Here is a 21,184-nt window from a genome sequence, read left to right as displayed (position 1 = left end):
TTTAGTTTAGGCTAGGGTTTTTTTTTTTTATTTTAGGGGGGTTGTTTTATTTTTATAGGGCTATTAGATTAGGTGTAATTAGCTTAAATATCTGATCATTTCTTTTTTTATTTTGTGTAATTTAGTGTTTTTTTTTTGTAATTTAGTTAATTGTATTTAATTTATGTAATTGATTTAATTGTAGTGTAAGGTTAGGTGTTAGTGTAAGACAGGTTAGGTTTTATTTTACAGGTAAATTTGTATTTATTTTAGCTAGGTGGTTAGTAAATAGTTAATAACTATTTACTAACTATTCTACCTAGTTAAAATAAATACAAACTTGCCTGTGAAATAAAAATAAAACCTAAGCTAGATACAATGTAACTATTTTGTAGCTAGCTTAGAGTTTATTTTGCAGGTAAGTATTTAGTTTTAAATAGGTATTATTATTTAGATTTATTTTAATTACATTAAAGTTAGTGGGTGTTAGGGTTAGACTTAGGCTTAGGGTTTAATAAATTTAGTATAGTGGCAGCGACGTTGGGGGCGGCAGATTAGAGGTTAATAAATGTAGGTAGGTGGCGACGATGTTAGGGGCGGCAGATTAGGGGGTAAAAATATTTAACTTGTGTTTGCGATGCGGGAGTACGGCGGTTTAGGGGTTAATATGTTTATTCTAGTGGCGGCGATGTCCGGAGCGGAAGATTAGGGGTTAATAATTTTATTTTAGTGTTTGCTATGCGGGAGGGCCTCGGTTTAGGGGTTAATAGGTAGTTTATGGGTGTTAGTGTACTTTTTAGCATTTTAGTTATGAGTTTTATGTTACAGCTTTGTAGCGTAACACTCATAACTACTGACTATCAGTTTACGTTATTGATCTTGAAGTTTTAGGGTGTACCGCTCACTTTTTGGCCTCCCAGGCAGACTCATAATACCTGGTGCTATGGAAATCCCATTGGAAAAAGACTTTTTGAATGCTACGGTAGTTACGTTGCATTGCGGCTAAAAAAGTGTGTGGTGCCCCTAAATCTGCAAGACTCGTAATACCAGTGGTAGTGAAAAAGAGCCTTAATGCTGCTCTTTCAATCAAACCGTAAAACTCATAATCTAGCCGTTTATTATTTATTTTTATTTTTTTTGACAATTGAGCCGTACTTGTTAACCATTTAGTAATATGTTTGACAGAATGTTTAAAGGGACACTGAACCCAAATGATTCAGATAGAGCATGCAATTTTAAGCAACTTTCTAATTTACTCCTATTATCAATTTGTCTTCATTCTCTTGGCATCTTTATTTGAAATACAAGAATGTAAGTTTAGATGCCGGCTCATTTTTGGTGAACAACCTGGGATGTTCTTGCTGATTGGTGGATAAATTCCCCCACCAATAGACAAATGCTGTCCATGGTCTGAACCACAAATTGGCTGGTTCCTTAGCTTGAGTTGAGTAGATAGAGGATTATGAGACTCGTTAGCTGCAGCCAGAAAAACGGATCGTTCACCGGAACAACCTAGTGTATTCCTTCACACAGGTCCAGGTCTCCGTAAGGCTGTGAAGTCCAATCTCTCTTCGAAGTTAAAAGTCTTCACTAGTGGTGACCACAGCTCCTGCCGAGAATCGCAGATGCGGGCAGACTCACCCTCCGCACACTACTCTGTGTACTATTCACTGCACGCCGCTCGGCTACATGCTGGGTTCCTGTCAGCACTTCCGGAAATACATCACAGTGAAGTAGACATAAAGTGATTCCTTTGGTCCGCTCACACAGTCAGCCACGAAATCGATGAGTAGGTATGAACAAAGAAAATTCCAGCGTCTCTCAAGGTGTGAAAATTAAAACTTGTTTATTTGGAGAAATATATAGAAACAAATGCGTGAAAGGCTCACACTAAAAATTTTGTAGAACACAGCATAGATACAGTCCTACGCGTTTCAGCAGAGTTCTGCCTTAATCATGGACATAATGAATGTGTAAAATAATCCAACTTAAATACACCTGTGTCCCAGGTGTAATTGAACAAATGCTGTGGCCTTAAAGAGATATTACAACATGTAAAAAAAAAGCCTTGAATACCTATAAAAGGATAATGAAGCAAACAGAATTGACAAAAAGATTATTATACTGACAAAAGTTAATGTACAAAACATATCATGGTTGCTACAAGGGACAAGATTAGCTAAATGGTATAACTACATAGAGACCCTCTATGATGCCAGGTTTATAAAGTAGGACATTTATTGTATATTAAATTCATATATAATATTAACTCAGGAGGTATAACACTCTGAGACCTATATAAAGAGAAAGGTCCCTATGAACATAAACCATTCAGTATGGGCTAACTAATATATATTAGTAAATGTGACACAGGGAATGGAGTTTCAAATATTAGGTTAAGGAATTAATGTTGTTTATACTCTTAAGGTATGCAACATATATAGATATAATACATCTTGGTAATAGATCCAGTTAGTTTCCATTATATGAACTTAGAATTGCATTACATTCAATAATGATTGCTCGTATGTCTTTTGTAAAATGTGCTAAATGTAGGACAACCCTGATAACTTTGTCGAGTAGACCCAAAGAGAAGAAGGCTCCAATTTGCAGATGTATCTATGGCGCTATATAAATGACCTTAATTTAGTTAATGGCGTAACCAAACGTTAATTACATCTCCATCAATATTGAGACCATCAGGTCTTTTGGTCTTCAAATTGAAGTTCCAGAAAGCCTCCTTGTAAAATAGTTTACTGGTTCTATCACCCCCACGGGCTGATGGGAGAATTTGGTCAATCACCCGCCACTTAAAAGTAGTGACATTCTTGTTATGGACATGGATGAAATGTCTGACTAAACATTCTATTCCATTTTCAATATTCTTTAGGTGTTCCCTAATCCTTCTTCGGGCCTCCCTAGTGGTACACCCCACATATTGTTTTTTACATGGAAAACAACCTAGCATGTAAATGACAAAAGTTGATCGACAGTTGGTATGGACATTAATGTTGTATACCCTTTGGTTGACAAATGATTGAAACTGCTTAGATGTTAGAGAATGACCACAGGAAATACAATTTCCAAAGTGGCATTTGAAATGTCCCTTAACATCAAGCCAGTTATTAAATAGTGAATAACTATTTAATAACTATTGTACCTAGTTAAAATAAATACCTTGGTGAGGTGATGAAAAATAGGAATAATGGGGTTGGATACAAACAGAAAATTTAATGGCTCCTGGCCTAGGATACCATCTTCCAAACCGTCATCTAACAGGGACAAAAGTTCACTCTTAAATGCCTCAGTCGGATTACGACTCAAAATTGAGGCATTTAAGAGTTGGATTTTCTCCTTTCTCATAATATTTTTCAGTTTTGCTGGAGATTTCTATCTCCAAAGACGTTGTACAGCCATGGGGTCTAAATTTGCCCCAGCCTACGCCAACCTATTTATGGGTTGGTGGGAGGTAGCCCAGGACTTTGGAGATAGAAATCCATTTGTTGGTTGCATAGAGATGTATAAGAGGTAAATTGATGAACTCCTGTTCATATGGACAGGGGGCCATCAAGAACTTGTTGACTTTGTCGGTTATCTGAACACAAATAATGTCAATTTGCAGTTCACCTATACTCATCATGCATCAAATGTACCATATTTGGATCTCCTGCTCATTGGAGATGCTGACTCTTGTAAGGTTAGCACTACCCTCTATTGCAAACCTATAGCTTCCAATGCTATACTGCATGCACGTAGTAATCACCCTAAACATTGGATTTGGTGTGGCTAAGGGACAGTTTATTTGTGTTAAAAGAAATTGCACGAATGACTGTGACTATGCAAAATAGAGTGAGGTATTGGTTACTCAATTTCTGGAAAGAGGTTACTCTAAGAAAGTTGTTAACAAGGCATTATTAGATGTTAACCGCATGGATAGGGACACAATGCTTTTAGAACAAACAGCCAGTTCTAAGAGCACTCAGTGTGAGAGTACAAGGCCTACATTCATAACCACTTACAGTGCTCAGTTTGAGCAACTTTGCAATATTATTAAGACACATCTCCCAATACTTACTGCAAAGGATAGCCTTAAAGACATAGTGTCAGGAGGTTGTAATTTTGTGTCTAGGAGAGGATGTACCCTGGGTAATGTCTTGTCCCCTAGCCTACTTCGCTCTTCCCCTAAAAACAGAAATACTTGGCTTGATGTTAAGGGACATTTCAAATGACACTTTGGAAATTGTATTTCCTGTGGTCATTCTCTAACATCTAAGCAGTTTCAATCATTTATCACCCAAAGGGTATACGACATTAATGTCCATACCAACTGTCGATCAACTTTTGTGATTTACATGATAGGTTGTTTTCCATGTAAAAAACAATATTTGGGGTGTACCACTAGGGAGGCCTGAAGCAGGATTAGGGAGCACCTAAGGAATATTGAAAATGGAATAGAATGTTCAGATTTAGTCAGACATTTCATCCATGTCCATAACAAGAATGTCACTACTTTTAAGTGGCAGGTGATTGACCAAATTCGCCCATCAGCCCGTGAGGGTGATAGAACCAGTAAACTATTTTACAAGGAGGCTTTCTGGATCTTCAATTTGAAGACCAGAAGACCTGATGGTCACAATATTGATGGAGATGTAATTAACGTTTGGTTACGCCATTACCTACATTAAGCTAATTTAAATAGTGCCATAGATACATCTGCAACTTGGAGCCTTCTTCTCTTTGGGTCTACTCGACATAGTTATCAGGGTTGTCCTACATTTAGCATATTTACAAAAGACTGGTTACATACGAGTAATCATTATTGAATGTAATGCAATTCTAAGTTCATATAATGGAAACTAACTGGAACTATTACCGAGATGTATTATATCTATATAGATTGCATACCTTAAGAGTATAAACAACATTGATTCCTTAACCTAATATTTGAGACTCCTATCCCTGTGTCAGATTTGCTAATATATATTAGTTAGTCCATACTAAGTGGTTTATGTTCATAGGGACCTTTCTCTTTATATAGGTCTCAGAGTGTTATACCTCCTGAGTTAATATTATATATGAATTTAATATACAATATATGTCCTACTTTATAAATCTGGCATCATAGAGGGTCTCTATGTATATATACCATTTAGCTAATCTTGTCCCTTGTAACAACCATGATATGTTTTGTACATTAACTTTTGTCAGTATAATAATCTTTTTGTCCATTCTGTTTGCTTCATTATCCTTATATAGGTATTCAAGGCTTTTTTATATGTTGTAATATCTCTTTAAGGCCACAGCATTTTTTCAATTACACCTGGGACACAGATGTATTTAAGATGGATTATTTTACACATTCAGTATGTCCATGAATAAGGCAGAACTCTGCCGAAACGCGTAGGACTGTATCTATGCTGTGTTCTACAAGATTTTTAGTGTGAGCCTTTAACACATTTGTTTCTTCATATTTCTCCAAATAAACAAGTTTTAATTTTCACACCTTGAGAGTCGCTGGAATTTTCTTTGTTCATACCTACTCATATTTTTAATTGCATAGTTTTTCCTTCCAGCTAGCATTTGTATATACAATCTTTATGCCTTACAGGCATGTTTTTTATAGTGTGTCTTTTTACATTTTTCTTGGAATTTGATTGGACAGCTTCCCCTTTATGAGGTTGTCGAGCCGAATTTACTTTTCCTATGATTAAGTTCCCATTGGCAGCACGAAATGCGTAAGGAGTATTTGTGTTCATTGCCCATGTTTTAACTTATCTCAATAAAGCATTGGTTTTTAATGGCTAGATTTAGAGTTGGGCGGTAGCCGTGAAAACCAGCGTTTGAGGCTCCTAACGCTGGTTTTTACTGCCCTCTGGTATTTGGAGTCAGTCAGGAAAGGGTCTAACGCTCATTTTGCAGCCGCGACTTTTCCATACCGCAGATCCCCCTACGCCATTTGCGTATCCTATCTTTTCAATGGGATCTTTCTAACGCTGGTATTTAGAGTCGTGGCTGAAGTGAGCGTTAGAAATCTAACGACAAAACTCCAGCCGCAGAAAAAAGTCAGTAGTTAAGAGCTTTCGGGGCTAACGCCGGTTTATAAAGCTCTTAACTACTGTGTTCTAAAGTACACTAACACCCATAAACTACCTATGTACCCCTAAACCGAGGTCCCCCCACATCGCCGCCACTCGATTAATTTTTTTTAACCCCTAATCTGCCGACCGCCACCTACGTTATCCTTATGTAATCTATCAGCCAATCGGAATTAAGGTAGGAATATTCTGATTGGCTGATGGAATCAGCAAATCAGATTCAAGTTCAATCCGATTGGCTGATTGGATCAGCCAATCAGATTGAGCTCGCAACAGAACAGCCAATAGAATGCAAGCTCAATCTGATTGGCTGATTGGATCAGCCAATCGGATTGAACTTGAATCTGATTGGCTGATTCCATCAGCCAATCAGAATATTCCTACCTTAATTCCGATTGGCTGATAGAATCCTATCAGCCAATCGGAATTCGAGGGACGCCATCTTGGAGGACGTCATTTAAAGGAACCGTCATTCGGCGAGTAGGCGCCGCTTGAAGAGGTTGGATCCGCGTCGGCTGAGAAGAAGATGGCTCCGCTCCCCTCCGGAAGAAAGAAGATTGAAGATGCGGCTTGATAGAAGACTTCATCCCGATGATGGACTTCCGACTTCAGCCCGATGATGGAGTTCTTCAGCCGCCGCTTGGATCAAGACTTCGGACCCTCTTCTGGACCGATCGCTGAACCCGGTGAGGTGAAGACAAGGTAGGGAGATCTTCAAGGGCTTAGTGTTAGGTTTATTTAAGGGGGGTTTGGGTTAGATTAGGGGTATGTGGGTGGTGGGTTGTAATGTTGGGGGGGTATTGTATGTTTTTTTTTACAGGCAAAAGAGCTGAATTATTTGGGGCATGCCCCGCAAAGGGCCCTTTTCAGGGCTGGTAAGGTAAAAGAGCTTTTCTATTGTAATTTTAGAATAGGGTAGGGCATTTTTTTATTTTGGGGGGCTTTGTTATTTTATTAGGGGGCTTAGAGTAGGTGTAATTAGTTTAAAATTGTTGTAATATTTTTCTAATGTTTGTAAATATTTTTTTATTCTTTGTAACTTAGTTCTTTTTTATTTTTTGTACTTTAGTTAGTTTATTTCATTGTAGTTATTTGTATGTATTTTATTTAATTAATTTATCGATAGTGTAGTGTTAGGTTTAATTGTAGGTAATTGTAGGTAGTTTATTTAATTAATTTATTGATAGTGTAGTGTTAGGTTTAATTGTAACTTAGGTTAGGATTTATTTTACAGGTAATTTTGTAATTATTTTAACTATTTTAGCTATTAAATAGTTATTAACTATTTAATAGCTATTGTACCTGTTTAAAATAATTACAAAGTTGCCTGTAAAATAAATATTAATCCTAAAATAGCTACAATATAATTATAATTTATATTGTAGCTATATTAGGGTTTATTTTACAGGTAAGTATTTAGATTTAAATAGGAATCATTTATTTAATAAGAGTTAATTTATTTCGTTAGAATAAAATTATATTTAACTTAGGGGGGTGTTAGGGTTAGGGTTAGAATTAGCTTTAGGGGTTAAAAAATTTATTAGAGTAGCGGTGAGCTCCGATCGACAGATTAGGGGTTAATAATTGAAGTTAGGTGTCGGCGATGTTAGGCAGGGCAGATTAGGGGTTAATACTATTTATTATAGGGTTATTGAGGTTGGAGTGAGGCGGATTAGGGGTTAATAACTTTATTATAGTAGCGGTGCGGTCCGCTCGGCAGATTAGGGGTTAATAAGTGTAGGCAGGTGGAGGCGACGTTGAGGGGGGGCAGATTAGGGGTTAATAAATATAATATAGAGGTCGGCGGTGTTAGGGGCAGCAGATTAGGGGTACATAGCTATAATGTAGCTTGCCGTGGTGTACGGAGCGGCAGATTAGGGGTTAATAATAATATGCAGGGGTCAGCGATAGCAGGGGCGGCAGATTAGGGGTTAATAAGTGTAAGGTTAGGGGTGTTTAGACTCGGGGTTCATGTTAGGGTGTTAGGTGCAGACTTAGGAAGTGTTTCCCCATAGCAAACAATGGGGCTGCGTTAGGAGCTGAACGCTGCTTTTTTGCAGGTGTTAGGTTTTTTTTCAGCTCAAACAGCCCCATTGTTTTCTATGGGGGAATCGTGCACGAGCACGTTTTTGAAGCTGGCCACGTCCGTAAGCACCGCTGGTATCGAGAGTTGCAGTGGCGTTAAATTATGCTCTACGCTCCTTTTTTGGAGCCTAATGCAGCCCTTCTGTGAACTCTAAATACCAGTGGTATTTAAAAGGTGCGGGGGAAAAAAAGCATGCGTAGCTAACGCACCCCTTTGGCCGCAGAACTCTAAATCTAGCCGTAAGTTTTTTATAGTGCCTCCAGGACCGGCGCCTGTGTAAGGCATTCTAGGCAGCTGCCTTAGGTCGCCCCAATCTGCCTGGCTGACGGCATTGAAGCAGCGTGAGTCAAAGGGTAAAATTATTTATGCACGCTGCACACGGTACACTAACTGTCAGCTTGAAAGGACACACACAGCTGGCACTGCTGAGCTCCAGTCTCAGTAATAATCTTTATTCTGCGCCGGTGCAGGGTAATGCGCGCATATCTCAGAGACTGTGCGTGGAGGCAGTGAAACGTTGTCTGAGAGGGAAACGTTGCCGTGGATGACACTGACAGGGTGAAAATAATTTTTAGCCATGTGAGTGACGCCCAGCGACCCACTGCACCCAGACGGCCAGAACTATTCAGGAAGGAAGTGAGACAGGTACAATATAATTTTTTAAAGAAGTGTAACGTTCTAAACATGGTCTGCCTTAAACTTATTAAAAACAAATCAATTTATATTTACCCTTGAACGTCGGAGTCTTGCGTTATGTTTTAGCCACCTAACAGCCAAAAAGGATTTAAAAGATTTATTAATTTTTACATTGGATTATTTGGACAATGACCAAATGGTAGGCAGTCATCATTTCACCCTCTGTCTCAGTATATTTATATTTCTGGATGAATAACGGTTGGGAATGTGTTGTGTTTATGGGTAGTTATCAGATGACAAATAAATACGCAGTACGTGTAATACACTAGTGATAGGATATACTGTATGTGACAAACCATGGCTAAGTAAGTTGCAATAAAAATGGCAAGAGGCTAAGATAGCTGTGGGAATGGTATACTTATCCTGGAAGACTGTCACATGTCCTTGTTTGTGTTAAAGTGACTCCAGTCATTTTTAACTTCAGAAGAAACCAGACTTGTCTTTATTGTACAAATCATAAAAAAGTTCCTCTAGATCTAACTGTTATGGTAACCTTCAAGCACACTCAAACAAAACGTTATCCCCTCAAATACGTTCAGGTTATGAAAAATAGAACAGGTTGTAGAGAGTTGCGCCCATAAATTCTAAGGCTGAAGGTAAAATATAATCTAATATAGTATAATAGTATTTATACCCACAATATTTCTAAAATATCTAAAAGATTGTATATAATCACCTAATAAGGTATAGAAAATTATTTTATTTCATATTATATATTATAAATGTATGAAGAAAACATATATTCCTAAAATCAAGTTAAAAAACAAGTTGAAAAACAAGTACAGCTTAAAAGGTTTTAAGTTGTGGCCACAAGTATCTGCATATAAAATATTTGATTGTTACAAAATGTATCCAAATCTTAAAATTGCAGAGTTGCAACAATTTGGTTGTGTGTTTAGATACTTATTGTATTATCCCTTAATAGGTTCAGTATATGTTCATTTATTTACCGCAATCGGTTTGCTGTGAAGTGTCTTTAACACGGAACCGGCTTTTCCGTTAATAAGCTCTAACAGTCCGTAACAATTATTTAGCCAATCAGCTTGCTAGTATTGGATTCAAATTTCCATCTGATATATATCGGTAATTGTTGTAATCCAAAAATGCTTTCAGTATATGCCTTTAAAACTTATCTCAATAGTGTTCAATATGCTGTTCTTAAGTATCGCCAATTGTAAACTGTAAACCAGCGTTTCAGGCTTTAAATTTGTGCTTTTGTTTAGGGGGCTCTTACCTGTGTTGGTTGATCACCAGTTGATTTTGTCCACTTAGGTGCGATCTAAGGTTTACAGAGCGTATCCCTTAGTTGTAACCGGGTATCTTGGAAAGTGCAATAGAATTCGGTAATCCGTCCTCCAGCTGAGTTCGTGTCAGCTTCCTCAAATGTAGTTCCTGCTGTCAGTGCCGATCAGCCGCTTGTAATGAAAAAACGTTATCTTTATCCGGGATTCAGCTAAACTCGTATCAGCTGTTTGTTAGTGTAATTCTCAGTCTCACTTTGATTGTTACGGACTGTTAGAGCTTATTAACGGCTGGAAAAGCCGGTTCCGTGTTAAAGACACTTCACAGCAGACTTGTCTTTATTGGCTGTTAGATCATTTGTAGCCCCAAAAACCGTTTGCAAGCTTATTTGTATCCCTCATCTTTATTTATATATATATACTAGTAATATGCATATTAATTTATGACAGCTAGTATTATACTGAGATCCAAATCTGGTAAAACAATCAATAAATTGATATGCAGCACAACCACTGTCTGACTTGCTATGCAGCACAACCACTGTCTGATTTGTTAAGCAGCACAACCACTGTCTGATTTGCTATGCAGCGAATCTGCATAGCAAATCAGTCTGATTTTCTATGCAGCACTACGTTGTCTAATTTGCTATGCAGCACTATCACTGTCTAACTTGCTATGCAGCACTACCACTGTCTGACTTGCTATGCAGCACAACCACTGTATGACTTGCTATGCAGCACAACCACTGTCTGACTTGCTATGCAGCACAACCACTCTCAGACTTGCTATGCAGCACAATCACTGTCTGATTTGCTATGCAGCACTACCACTATCTGATTTGCTATGCAGCACAACCACTGTCTGATTTGCTATGCAGCACTACCCCTGTCTGATTTGCTATACAGAACTACCACTATCTGATTTGCTATGCTGCACTACCTTTTGATTTGCTATGTTGCGCTACAACTGTTTGATTTGAATTTAGCTACCAATCAGCAAGAACTGCCCAGGTACTGAACCAAAGATGGGCCAGCTCCTAAGCTTCCATTCCTGCTTTTTAAATACAGATACCAAGAGAATGCAGAAACATTGATAATAGGAGTTAATTACAGACATCCAAACCTGCAAAAACTGGACACCTTGAAACCCTAAATAAGATAGACTTTTCATTAAAATAGCTTCCCACTAAAGTCACATAAAAAAGTAGCTTCATTGCACAATGACATACAACAAACCTATTTTCCAGTGATTGTACGCTTGTTGAGTGCTTAAATATTTTAGAATATGAAGTTGAATTACGTGCAGTAAATAAGTTAGTATTTGTGTTTTATTTTTTTTTAAATCAGTGGGGGCTTTTTGGTTACTGAAGCATGCTTTGAGGGTTCTATAACGTCCCAGCAACTAAAGGCATTCCTTAAAGAAACACTTTTCCGGATTTGGGCCACATTGGATCATAGTACTTGGAGTTTCAGGGAGATTGCACTCCATTTGCTGGCATCAGGGAGCCGCTAATACAATCAGGGAGACTCCCTGAACTTCAGGGAGACTTGGGATGTCTGTAATTAGAAAGTTGCTTAAAATGTCATGCTCTAAAAAAATTTGGGTTTCATATCCCTTTAACTAAAGTGTTACTTAAAATGCGATTATAGTGATATTGCATGCTCTCTGTGAGACCATTGCTACTGAAAGGATCAGTGGCAATTTCCATTCCACAGTACTTTAACTATGTTTTTAACCCATTTGCAGGGTGGTTACTAAAATAAAATGGTTGGTAGGCCTATTAAATATAACACGAGTATTTAAAAGGAAGAAATGCTAAGCCTAAACAACACGTGGAACTACGATCATTTGCATAATTAATTATATTGCTCATAATTTGCACAACTGTTTCTACTAGCCCAATACGTAGTAAAAACCTTTTAAAAAAAAAAAAAGTCACATGGCTTTGACTGAACCGAGATAAATACATATGTGGTGTCAGCACTATTCTAAAATCAGTGCTTCCGCCAGAAGCAAATACGAAAGCAACGTAAATGTTGTACTAGACGTCATTACTATGACAAAGTAATGGGTACGATATCAGAAACTGTCCGGTAGGAAACTCTAGAAGACTAACATTTAGTTCCGCAAAACTTTCGTTCCGCTATGACAAGGAACTGGCATATCTTTCTTTCAGATAGCAATGATTCCAATACCATTGGTTGTGGTTGTGCTAGGAGGATGGTGCGCTATTTACCTGGCTGATACATTTTTCTTGGTGAGGCAGCATACAACTATACAATTTTTTTTTATTTTTTTGCTTGCCGATTATGTGTCACTGAATATGAATCGGGGGAGGAACTGCTTCACGGTTGTTTATTTGATCACGAGTGATCCTGTAATATAATGATACGACCTCTATATATAATATATTTTTTTATATATATATAAAACTGTATACATTAGAAGCGAGTGCAAGTATTAACTATTGCATCGTCTGTTGTAGTTTTCTGTTTTCCTGACAACAATGCAGACATAAATTATCAAAGATTCAGATTTGTCAAGTAGTGCTCTGATGAAAATTTACACATACACTAATTTTAGCCGTCTTAATAATTGTCTTGGACACACAACGTTATTTTACTATAAAATAGTAAGCAGAATATTATAGTATAACCTTGGTTTTTCAACAGTGACTACATTTGTGGCAAGTGTGTTTTATGGACTTAATTGATGCATAGTTGCCAACAGTCCCTGATTTCCAGGGACAGTCCCTGGATTTTGTTGTATGTCCCTGGATTTTTTTTTTGTCCCTGGAAATGTCCCTGAAAATCTCTTTTGCAAAACACTTGTTGTTTGTATATATATATATATATATATATATATATATATATATATATATATATATATATATATATATATATATAGTACACACACACATACACACACATACATATATACATATAGATAGATGATAAATAGATATAGTGTATTATTTAAATATAATTCATTCCTAATGGAATATTATTATTATTGAATGGGTTCACATATTATTTGTACCTTTAATCAATGTAGACATGGACATTTTTTTTTCACTTGGCCTCCCCTATGGTTTAGCTGTTCTAATGTCTAGTTCTTAAAATTCAACATTCCTTATTTCATGTATTTTTTTTTAAATAATTGATTTTCTAAAATACAAAAGATAGAGGGCGCCACATAGTACAAATCAGCTGGTCACACCAGACAATTGAGTGTAAACGGAGTCAATCCTACTCACGTGATGAGAGGCACATAAGTGCTATACAGGCAAGCCGGATCCAAAAAGTCGTCCGGCAGACTCTTAGACACAACTGGAGCAGGGGTGATCCTTGTCCCATGATAGCCTGAGGAAACTGTGCTGTGCCACTCAGGAAACTAATTGCTGTTGTTTTAAACATTTATATTAAAACTTTTTATACTCGTACATCTTTTTGCTGTTGCATCTTATTCTCCCTTGGATTGCTGACTGCTGCTGGGTGCCCTTTGTGGCTTCTAGTAATAATCTCTGGACTCCCTATCACGGTGGGACGAGGATCACCCCTGCTCCAGTTGTGCCTAAGAGTCTGCCGGACGACTTTTTGGATCCGGCTTGCCTGTATAGCACTTCTTCATCTAGGGTTGCCACCTCGGCCATGTTTTCCTGGACACTTATGAGTTACACATGCCGCAGGGTATGCAGGCAGGAACATGTATTGTGTTTCTGGACAACACTATTTATATGCACTATTTTTGTTCCACCCTGCAGCATGTGTAACTTATAAGTGTCCAGGAAAACATGACCGAGGTGGCAACCCTACTCTAATCACGTGAGTATGATTGACTCTGTTTACACTCAATTGTCTGATGTGACCAGCTGATTTGCTATATATGGCGACCTCTATCTTTTGTATTTTAGAATCTCTCTCCTGTGTTTTGGCGTGACACTTTAGAGGAGCTTCCTGGGGGTGTGGAACTTCCCTGTCATCAAATTGAGTCTTCTAATCCACTCAAGGACTCTTTTATATATTTTGGACTCTGGTTCAGTATTAGACTTTGGTCTTAGGTCTTATTTTATATAACTATTTGCTCTGTGATCACAACATTTGTTTTTACGTTGGTTCTTTTATCTGTGTGCTTTTAATCTGTGATTTATATCTGTATTTTGTTACATATCTATATATTCTGTCACATATCTTATATAGGTTACAGTGAGATTGCCACATACTGATAGCTTGGCGCCTCTTATAGATATTAGCTTGGTTCAGTATCTGTGCACCTTAGCATATCTTGTTATATTTGTATACGAATTGATTTTGTTTTTTACTAGTATAATATACATACATGTTTAGTTACCATAGAGCCGATTTGTAACAGTCAATCTGTCTGGCAGGTTGGTCATATCAGAACTGTCATGATTTAGATAGATCAGGCAATTTTAAAGTTTCCAGTTTACTTTTATAATCTGTTAACTTTTTCTCTTGGTATTCTTTGTTGAGACGCATACCTAGGTAGGCTCAGGAGCTGCAATGCACTACTGCTAGCTGCTGATTAGTGGCTGCACATAGTAACATAGTAAAATAGTTGATGCGGTTGAAAGAAGAAAGATGTACATTAAGTTTAAGCTATACAGATCCTACCTGATTTACAATAAAGAAGCTGCCAATTGAACTTACATTGACCATTTAGAGAGCCAACCCTTTTAACACATACAAACAAGCAATTTTTAAATATTTCTAAGGTATTGCTCTCTGTAATTGACAGTCCAAAAATGGGCCATCTCCTAAGCTTTACATTACTGCTTTTTTTTTTTTTTAATAAAGATAGCAAGAGAACAAAGAAAAATTGATACTAGGAATAAATTAGAAAGTTGCTTACAATTGCATGCTCTGAGTCATTAAAGAAAAAATTGTGTTTAGTATCCCTTTAATGGGCAGGCATTACACACTCAGCGTTTAATGATGCATATGGGCTAGCGGACAAACAGATCCACTGCTCGTATGCAGCAAAAGGCGTGCGGACAGCTTCTGAAGTTGAAAAGCTGTCTGCACACCTTTTTTATACATGGGGACATTTGATTGCACTTGCAGTGGAAAAAACATTTATGTTGACGGAGATTAAATCTCCTTTCCTCTAGTCTTAAAATGTGACCTCTTGTCACAAACAATTGCTTGGACTAAATGGAGCTTCTACCAACTCTGTATAAAGTAATCATATTAACTCTCTAACCACCTCCCCTTCTCTGAACTTTTTCTAATTCTGCAATGTTGTGTTTTTTTTTTTTTTGTTTTTTTTTTAAATTGGCCCTAGAATTGCACTCCATAGGCAAGGCGAGGTCTTACCAGGGATTTATATTGCGACAAAATTATGCATTCTTCTGTCTGCCTCTTTTAATAGTAAGAAGTCGCTTCTTTGCATTACTCACTCATTCTTAGCTTGTTATCAAAAAGACCACTTAAATTGTTTTCCTTCTCTGTTTTGCTAAATCTAGTCCCATTTACATAATAGGCAGCCTGCATATTTTTATAAATCTTAATATTGTTACAATTAGTTTATTGGATTTCCTGTATAATCATAACTTCAAATCATATATAATTTTTTTAATGGCCTGGTAATTAAAAACTCTACTATAGATGCAGAACAATAAAGTTGTTTGCTTATATTTTTGTACTCCCGTATAGGGTTCCTACCTCATATGAGGTAGGCAAAGTGAGTATTGGGTTAGCGTTAATGTGGGTGAATTTCTAGTCCACTTATAACAAAAATCCTCTTAATCAAAGGTTTACATAAATCAATCTCTTGTAAATCCTCAAATTTTAGAACCTATTTATAAAGTAAAAAGTTTATTAATATAACAGTGTTGGTTATGCAAAGCTGGGGAATGGGTAATAAAAGTATTTATCTTTTTTTTTTTTTAAAAAAATTCAAGTAGGCTGTCCCACTAATAAAATAAATGCAGTATGTATTATTCATCTATTTTAAATAGATTTTGCCTTTTTATTTCTTTTTTTACATTACATTTGTGCTTCCTGTCACAGCCCTACAAGGAAAAGGAGGCTTTTACAGGAAGATTTATATTAGCCTGCTGTCATATAACTGCTAGGCTAGTTAATAGACTAGATATCAGGGAGTCAGATTTGCCTATGCCCAGGACATACAGAAAAAAACTTAGATTTTGAAAATTCTCTGCTCTAGGGGGCCGGGCTACACTGAGAATTTCTAAGTGCTAATTTATAAATAAAACAAGTAAGTTATATGCTGTTTTTTTAAACAAAGTTGTTTCTTTTTATATTCACTTTAACACTGTTTAATATCCCTTTAATTGCCAAATATGGTTTTCATGGAAATACAACACTACAATGAGATGTATATGTATATATTTTGTATATGTTATGTCCTGAAGTTGAACATTTTGCTGGGGCAGTGTGGGTGGTAGATACATCCATATAGCTCAGTAATGTTAAAGTTTGAATAACTATGTCCAAACATGGTCATGGCAGTGCATGTTAAAGTATTGTTATTATTATTATTATTTTACTTTATTTATGAAGCGCCAACATATTCCGCAGCGCTGTCCATGGATACAATTCATTTAAATAAAACAATACAAGACTTGTAAGAGACAGGACAAAATTTACAAACACATACAGGAGGGATTGAGGGCCCTATTCCTGTGGGAACTTACAATCTAGAAGGGTAGGAGGTTGAGAAACAGGAGGTGAGGACTGCAAGATTTGGAAAGATGTTAATACAGAGTTAGATGAGGGAAATATTAGGTAAGTGAAGTTAATTTATTATTGAGTTGGGTGGTAGGCTTCCCTGAACAGAAAAGTCTTCAGGGAACATTTAAAGGAAGACAGATTAGGGCAAAGCCTGACAGCACGAGGGAGAGTGTTCCAGAGGGTAGGTGCTGCACGACAGAAGTCCTGCAGTCTAGCATGAGAGGAGGTGATAGTTGCGGATGCAAGGAGCAGGTCATTGTTGGATCTTAGTGGATAGGCTGGAGTAAACTTGTGTATTAGAGAGGATAGGTAGAGGGGACCGGCGTTGGTGAGAGCTTTGTATGTAAGGGTGAGAATTTTGAATTTAATTCTGCTGTGAATGGGGAGCCAATGAAGGGACTCGCAGAGAAGTGCAGCAGATGCAGATCGACGGGAAAGGTGGATCAGCCTGGCAGAGGCATTTAGGATGGATTGAAGGGGGGAGAGATGGGAAAGAGTAAGGCCAGCTAGTAGGTTATTGCAGTAGTCAAGTCGGGAGATAACAAGGGAGTGGATTATTTGCTTTGTGGTGTCAGCGCTCAGAAAAGGGCGAATTTTGGAAATATTGCGTAGATGGCTGCGTCAGGATGTAGAAAGCGATTGGATATGGGGGATGAAGGATAGATTTGAGTCAAGTGTGACTCAGAGGCAGCGGACTTGGGGCGATGGGGAAATGGTGATGCCGTCAACAGGGATAGAGAAGTCAGAAGTCGGCGTAGAGTTTGCGGGGGGATAAGAAGGAGCTCAGTCTTGGACATGTTAATCTTTAGGTGGCGAGAGGCCATCCAGGAAGAAATACCATATAAGCAGTCGCTGACATGAGAAAGGACAGAGGGAGAGAGAGCAGGGGTGGAGAGGTAGATCTGGGTGTCATCAGCATAGAGGTGATATTTGAAGCCATAACTGTTGATCAGTTTACCCAGCGAAGAAGTATAGATGGAGAAGAGTAGAGGACCCAGAACAGATCCTTGAGGTACTCCAAAAGACAGAGACATAGGAGAGGAGGAGTCACCAGCAAATGACACAGAAAAAGACCTGTGGGAAAGATAAGAGTGAATCCAGGAAAGAGCAGTGTTACAGAGGCCAAAAGAGCTAAGGGTAGGGATGCACCGAAATGAAAATTCTGGACCGAAACAGATAACGAAAATTCAGGATGATCCTGACCAAAAACCGAAACGAAACCGAAATTGTTTTTTTCTTTTTTAACTACAGTGTGTGTGTGTAGCTGAGAGAGCTTGTAGGCGGGAAAGCTCCAACAAATGGACATGGTCACTTGTACAGTATGGCGTGATCTGCAGTGAAACTCGAGCTCTATAAGGGAGAGCGTGGTTATAGCCAGACAACAATACGAGGTGGACATGTGTTTTGGTTTTGGGTGTAGTTATCCGTGCGATGGCTGCACCTGATCGTCTCTCATCGTATCTCTGCCTAGTTCCTGGTTCGGGTCTCACACTGACCCGTCAGATTATATGTCCGGAGCCCCAAATGGAGTCTGCCTATCACCTATCACCAGGACCACTGGACTTAGCTACAACCTTACGTGCAAGGTGGTTATAGAAAGTTACTGTGCTTTTTTGTATACACTGTCTGGTGGGTGCTAATTTGTACAAACTGTGTGCGAGCTTGGGGCTTATGCTTATAAAGTGTGCACGCATATTTGCCTCAGGCGAATAGAATGTCTACGCACAAGAGGCTGATGTATGAGCACTGTATATAAGGCTTAAAGATATTCACTGTGTGTGCTTAGGGCTGTGTCTGATAATATCAAGTGTTTATAAACATGTTGCTTATCCTCCTTTGATATTTGTATTCACTATTCAGAACTTTGGTTTCCTTCTCTGCTGGTTTCAAATATCATCATGTAATGGTACTTATGTGTGTGCTCTGTGTACCATGCCAGTGCTGTGCTGCTCACCTTATGCTAAGGATAGACATGTAACTCAATAGAACAGGGGAGGGCTGTACATTTTTAGCCATTTTGGTCCTCTTTGGGCCGAAATTGGAATTGCACATTTTCGGCGGCCCAAATTTTGGTGCATCGCTAGTATTATTCTTTATTTAGTTCTGTGTAACAGAATCAGATTTAACCGTTTTTGTTTTGTTACCAATTATCAAAATAAATTATAGTCCTAGAAAACTATTATTATATGCAAAACAGTAAGTCAAGTAATGAACTCAAACAGCAGCTCTAGGCTGGCATCAAATTTAAAATATGCTACACAATAATTTTGCCGAAAATAAAAGGCAAAAAAACCAAAACCGAAATAACAAAAAATGCTATTTTCGGCCGAAACTTTCTGAGGACGAAATTTCGGTGCATCCCTAGCTAAGGGTCTGTAGGAGGAGGGGGTGGTCAACTGTGTCGAAGGCAGCTGAGAGGTCGAGTAAGATGAGTTTAGAGTAGTGGCCAATATTTTTTGGAGAGAGATCATTTGTAACCTTGGTAAGGGCAGTCTCAGTTGAATGTTTTGGGCGGAATCCGGATTGCAATGGGTCAAGCAAGGAGTTGGTGGACAGGAAGTGAGTTAGGCGATTGTAAACTAGTTTTTCAAGGAGTTTTGATGTTAGTGGAAGCAGTGATATGGGGCGGTAGCTTTCAGGAGAATTAGGGTCGAGGGAGGGATTTTTTGAGTATGGGAATGACTTTTGCATGTTTGAAAGAAGATGGAAATGAGCCGGTAGAGAGAGAGAGGTTGAAGATGTGGGTAAGAGCAGGAGTGAGGGTGGAAGATAGGGAGGGTATTAGATGGGAAGGGATAGGGTCGAGTGGACAGGTAGTGAGGCGTGAGGAAGATAGTAAGGAAGAAACTTCATTCTCAGTGGCTGGATGGAAGATAGAGAGGGTGGAAGAGCGAGTAATTGGGCCTGTTGTTGGAATATTGCAGGTTGGTATTGGGATGTTGCTTCGGATAGTACGTGTTTTGTTTAAAAAAGTAGTCTGCCAGGGCTTGAGCACTAAAGACAGACGGGGGTGGTGGAGCAGGCGGGTAGAGAAGAAAGTTAAAGGTGGAAAAGAGTTGTTTAGGGTTTGAGGAAAGAGTAGATATCAGAGAAGAGAAGTAGGTTTGCTTGTCTAAGTGAAGGGCAGAAGTGTATGAACAAAGAATAAACTTATAGTGTATGAAATCAGGTTCAGAGTGAGTTTTCCTCCAGACACGCTCAGCAGTACGAGAGCATTTTTGCAAATAGTGTGTTTGCTGAGCATGCCAGGGCTGTAACTGACTATGTGGTGTTTTGCGCAGCTGGGGAGGGGCAAGTGTGTCTAGTGCAGAGGAGAGAGTTTTGTTATAGTGGGCTGTAGCGAGATCAGGGCAGGTTATAGTGGAAGTGTAAGGGAGGCGATTTTGAATACTTTTTGGAAAATTGGAGCGGGTCCACAGCATGTGTATTTCTGCGGGGGCGGGATGGAGAAGTGGGTTTAGCTTTTGCATTAATATTATAGGTGACCAGGTGATGGTCTGAAATGGGAAAAGGGCGACAGGTGGGGTCAGATATAAAGCAGAGGTAGGAAAATACCAGGTCGATGGAGTGTCCATCACGGTGAGTCAGGAGTAGGGTGGATTGGGAGGCTTATATTACAGCAAAGACACTTCGAGATGCACACACACACAAAACAGATTAGTGCCCAGGAAGAACTTAAAATGAAAGCAAGATATGGGGGTTTTACAGGTAGAGTGGCGAAGTTTTTAGCGAGGTTAGCTAAATCCTCTCCCAGATGTGCAATCGCTTCTATTAAACAAGCCAGGAGATATACGAGGCACGCCGATATAGAAAAAGTATTTTTTGAATTCTTTCTGAATTTATATAGACAAGATCCCCCTAAACTAGATAAGAAAGAGGCATTTTGGGGTAAGATTAAAGTACCACGTCTATCCATAGAGGCCAGAGACGCTATTAATGCACCCATCACTGAAGAGGAAATATCATGGGCAATTAAGAATGCGAAACCCAACAAAGCTGCCGGTCCAGACGCTCTCCCTATTGAATACTATAGAATCCTACAACCCCAGGTGATACCTATATTAACTAAGCTATTTAATTTTTATTTCTCAGAGAACACGAGATGCTCTGCCTTCTCATCTGCAAACATCTCATTGATCCTAAAAAAGGGCAAAGATCCCGAGTTACCAAGCTCCTTTAGACCTATTTCGGTTTTAAACACTGACTATAAGCTGCTCGCAGCTATCGTAGCCTCACGACTGAAACCCCACATGGGCGATTTAGTCCATGAGAATCAATCCGGTTTTATGCCTGGACGCAATCCTGTAAGGAATACGAGGAAACTATTGATCTTGTTTGAATCTTTCTGGAACAAGTACGAGTCTATGGAA

The 21,184-nt window shown here is 38.5% G+C and overlaps 1 protein-coding gene across 1 annotated transcript in view; it reads left to right on the top strand.

Annotated features, from left to right (window-relative positions):
* Nucleotides 1-12,247: 12,247 nt before the first annotated feature.
* Nucleotides 12,248-21,184, top strand: part of MBTPS2 (membrane bound transcription factor peptidase, site 2) — a 274,634-nt gene continuing 265,697 nt past the window's right edge. Inside the window, exon 1 of the mRNA XM_053706375.1 lies at nt 12,248-12,355. Within this exon, the coding sequence (XP_053562350.1) occupies nt 12,281-12,355 (75 nt within the window). The 5' untranslated portion in view covers nt 12,248-12,280. The remainder of the gene's footprint in view (nt 12,356-21,184) is intronic.

The sequence above is a fragment of the Bombina bombina genome, chromosome 3, assembly GCF_027579735.1.
Source record: "Bombina bombina isolate aBomBom1 chromosome 3, aBomBom1.pri, whole genome shotgun sequence".
Lineage (NCBI taxonomy): Eukaryota > Metazoa > Chordata > Amphibia > Anura > Bombinatoridae > Bombina > Bombina bombina.
This window is presented reverse-complemented; position numbering and strand designations above follow the sequence as displayed.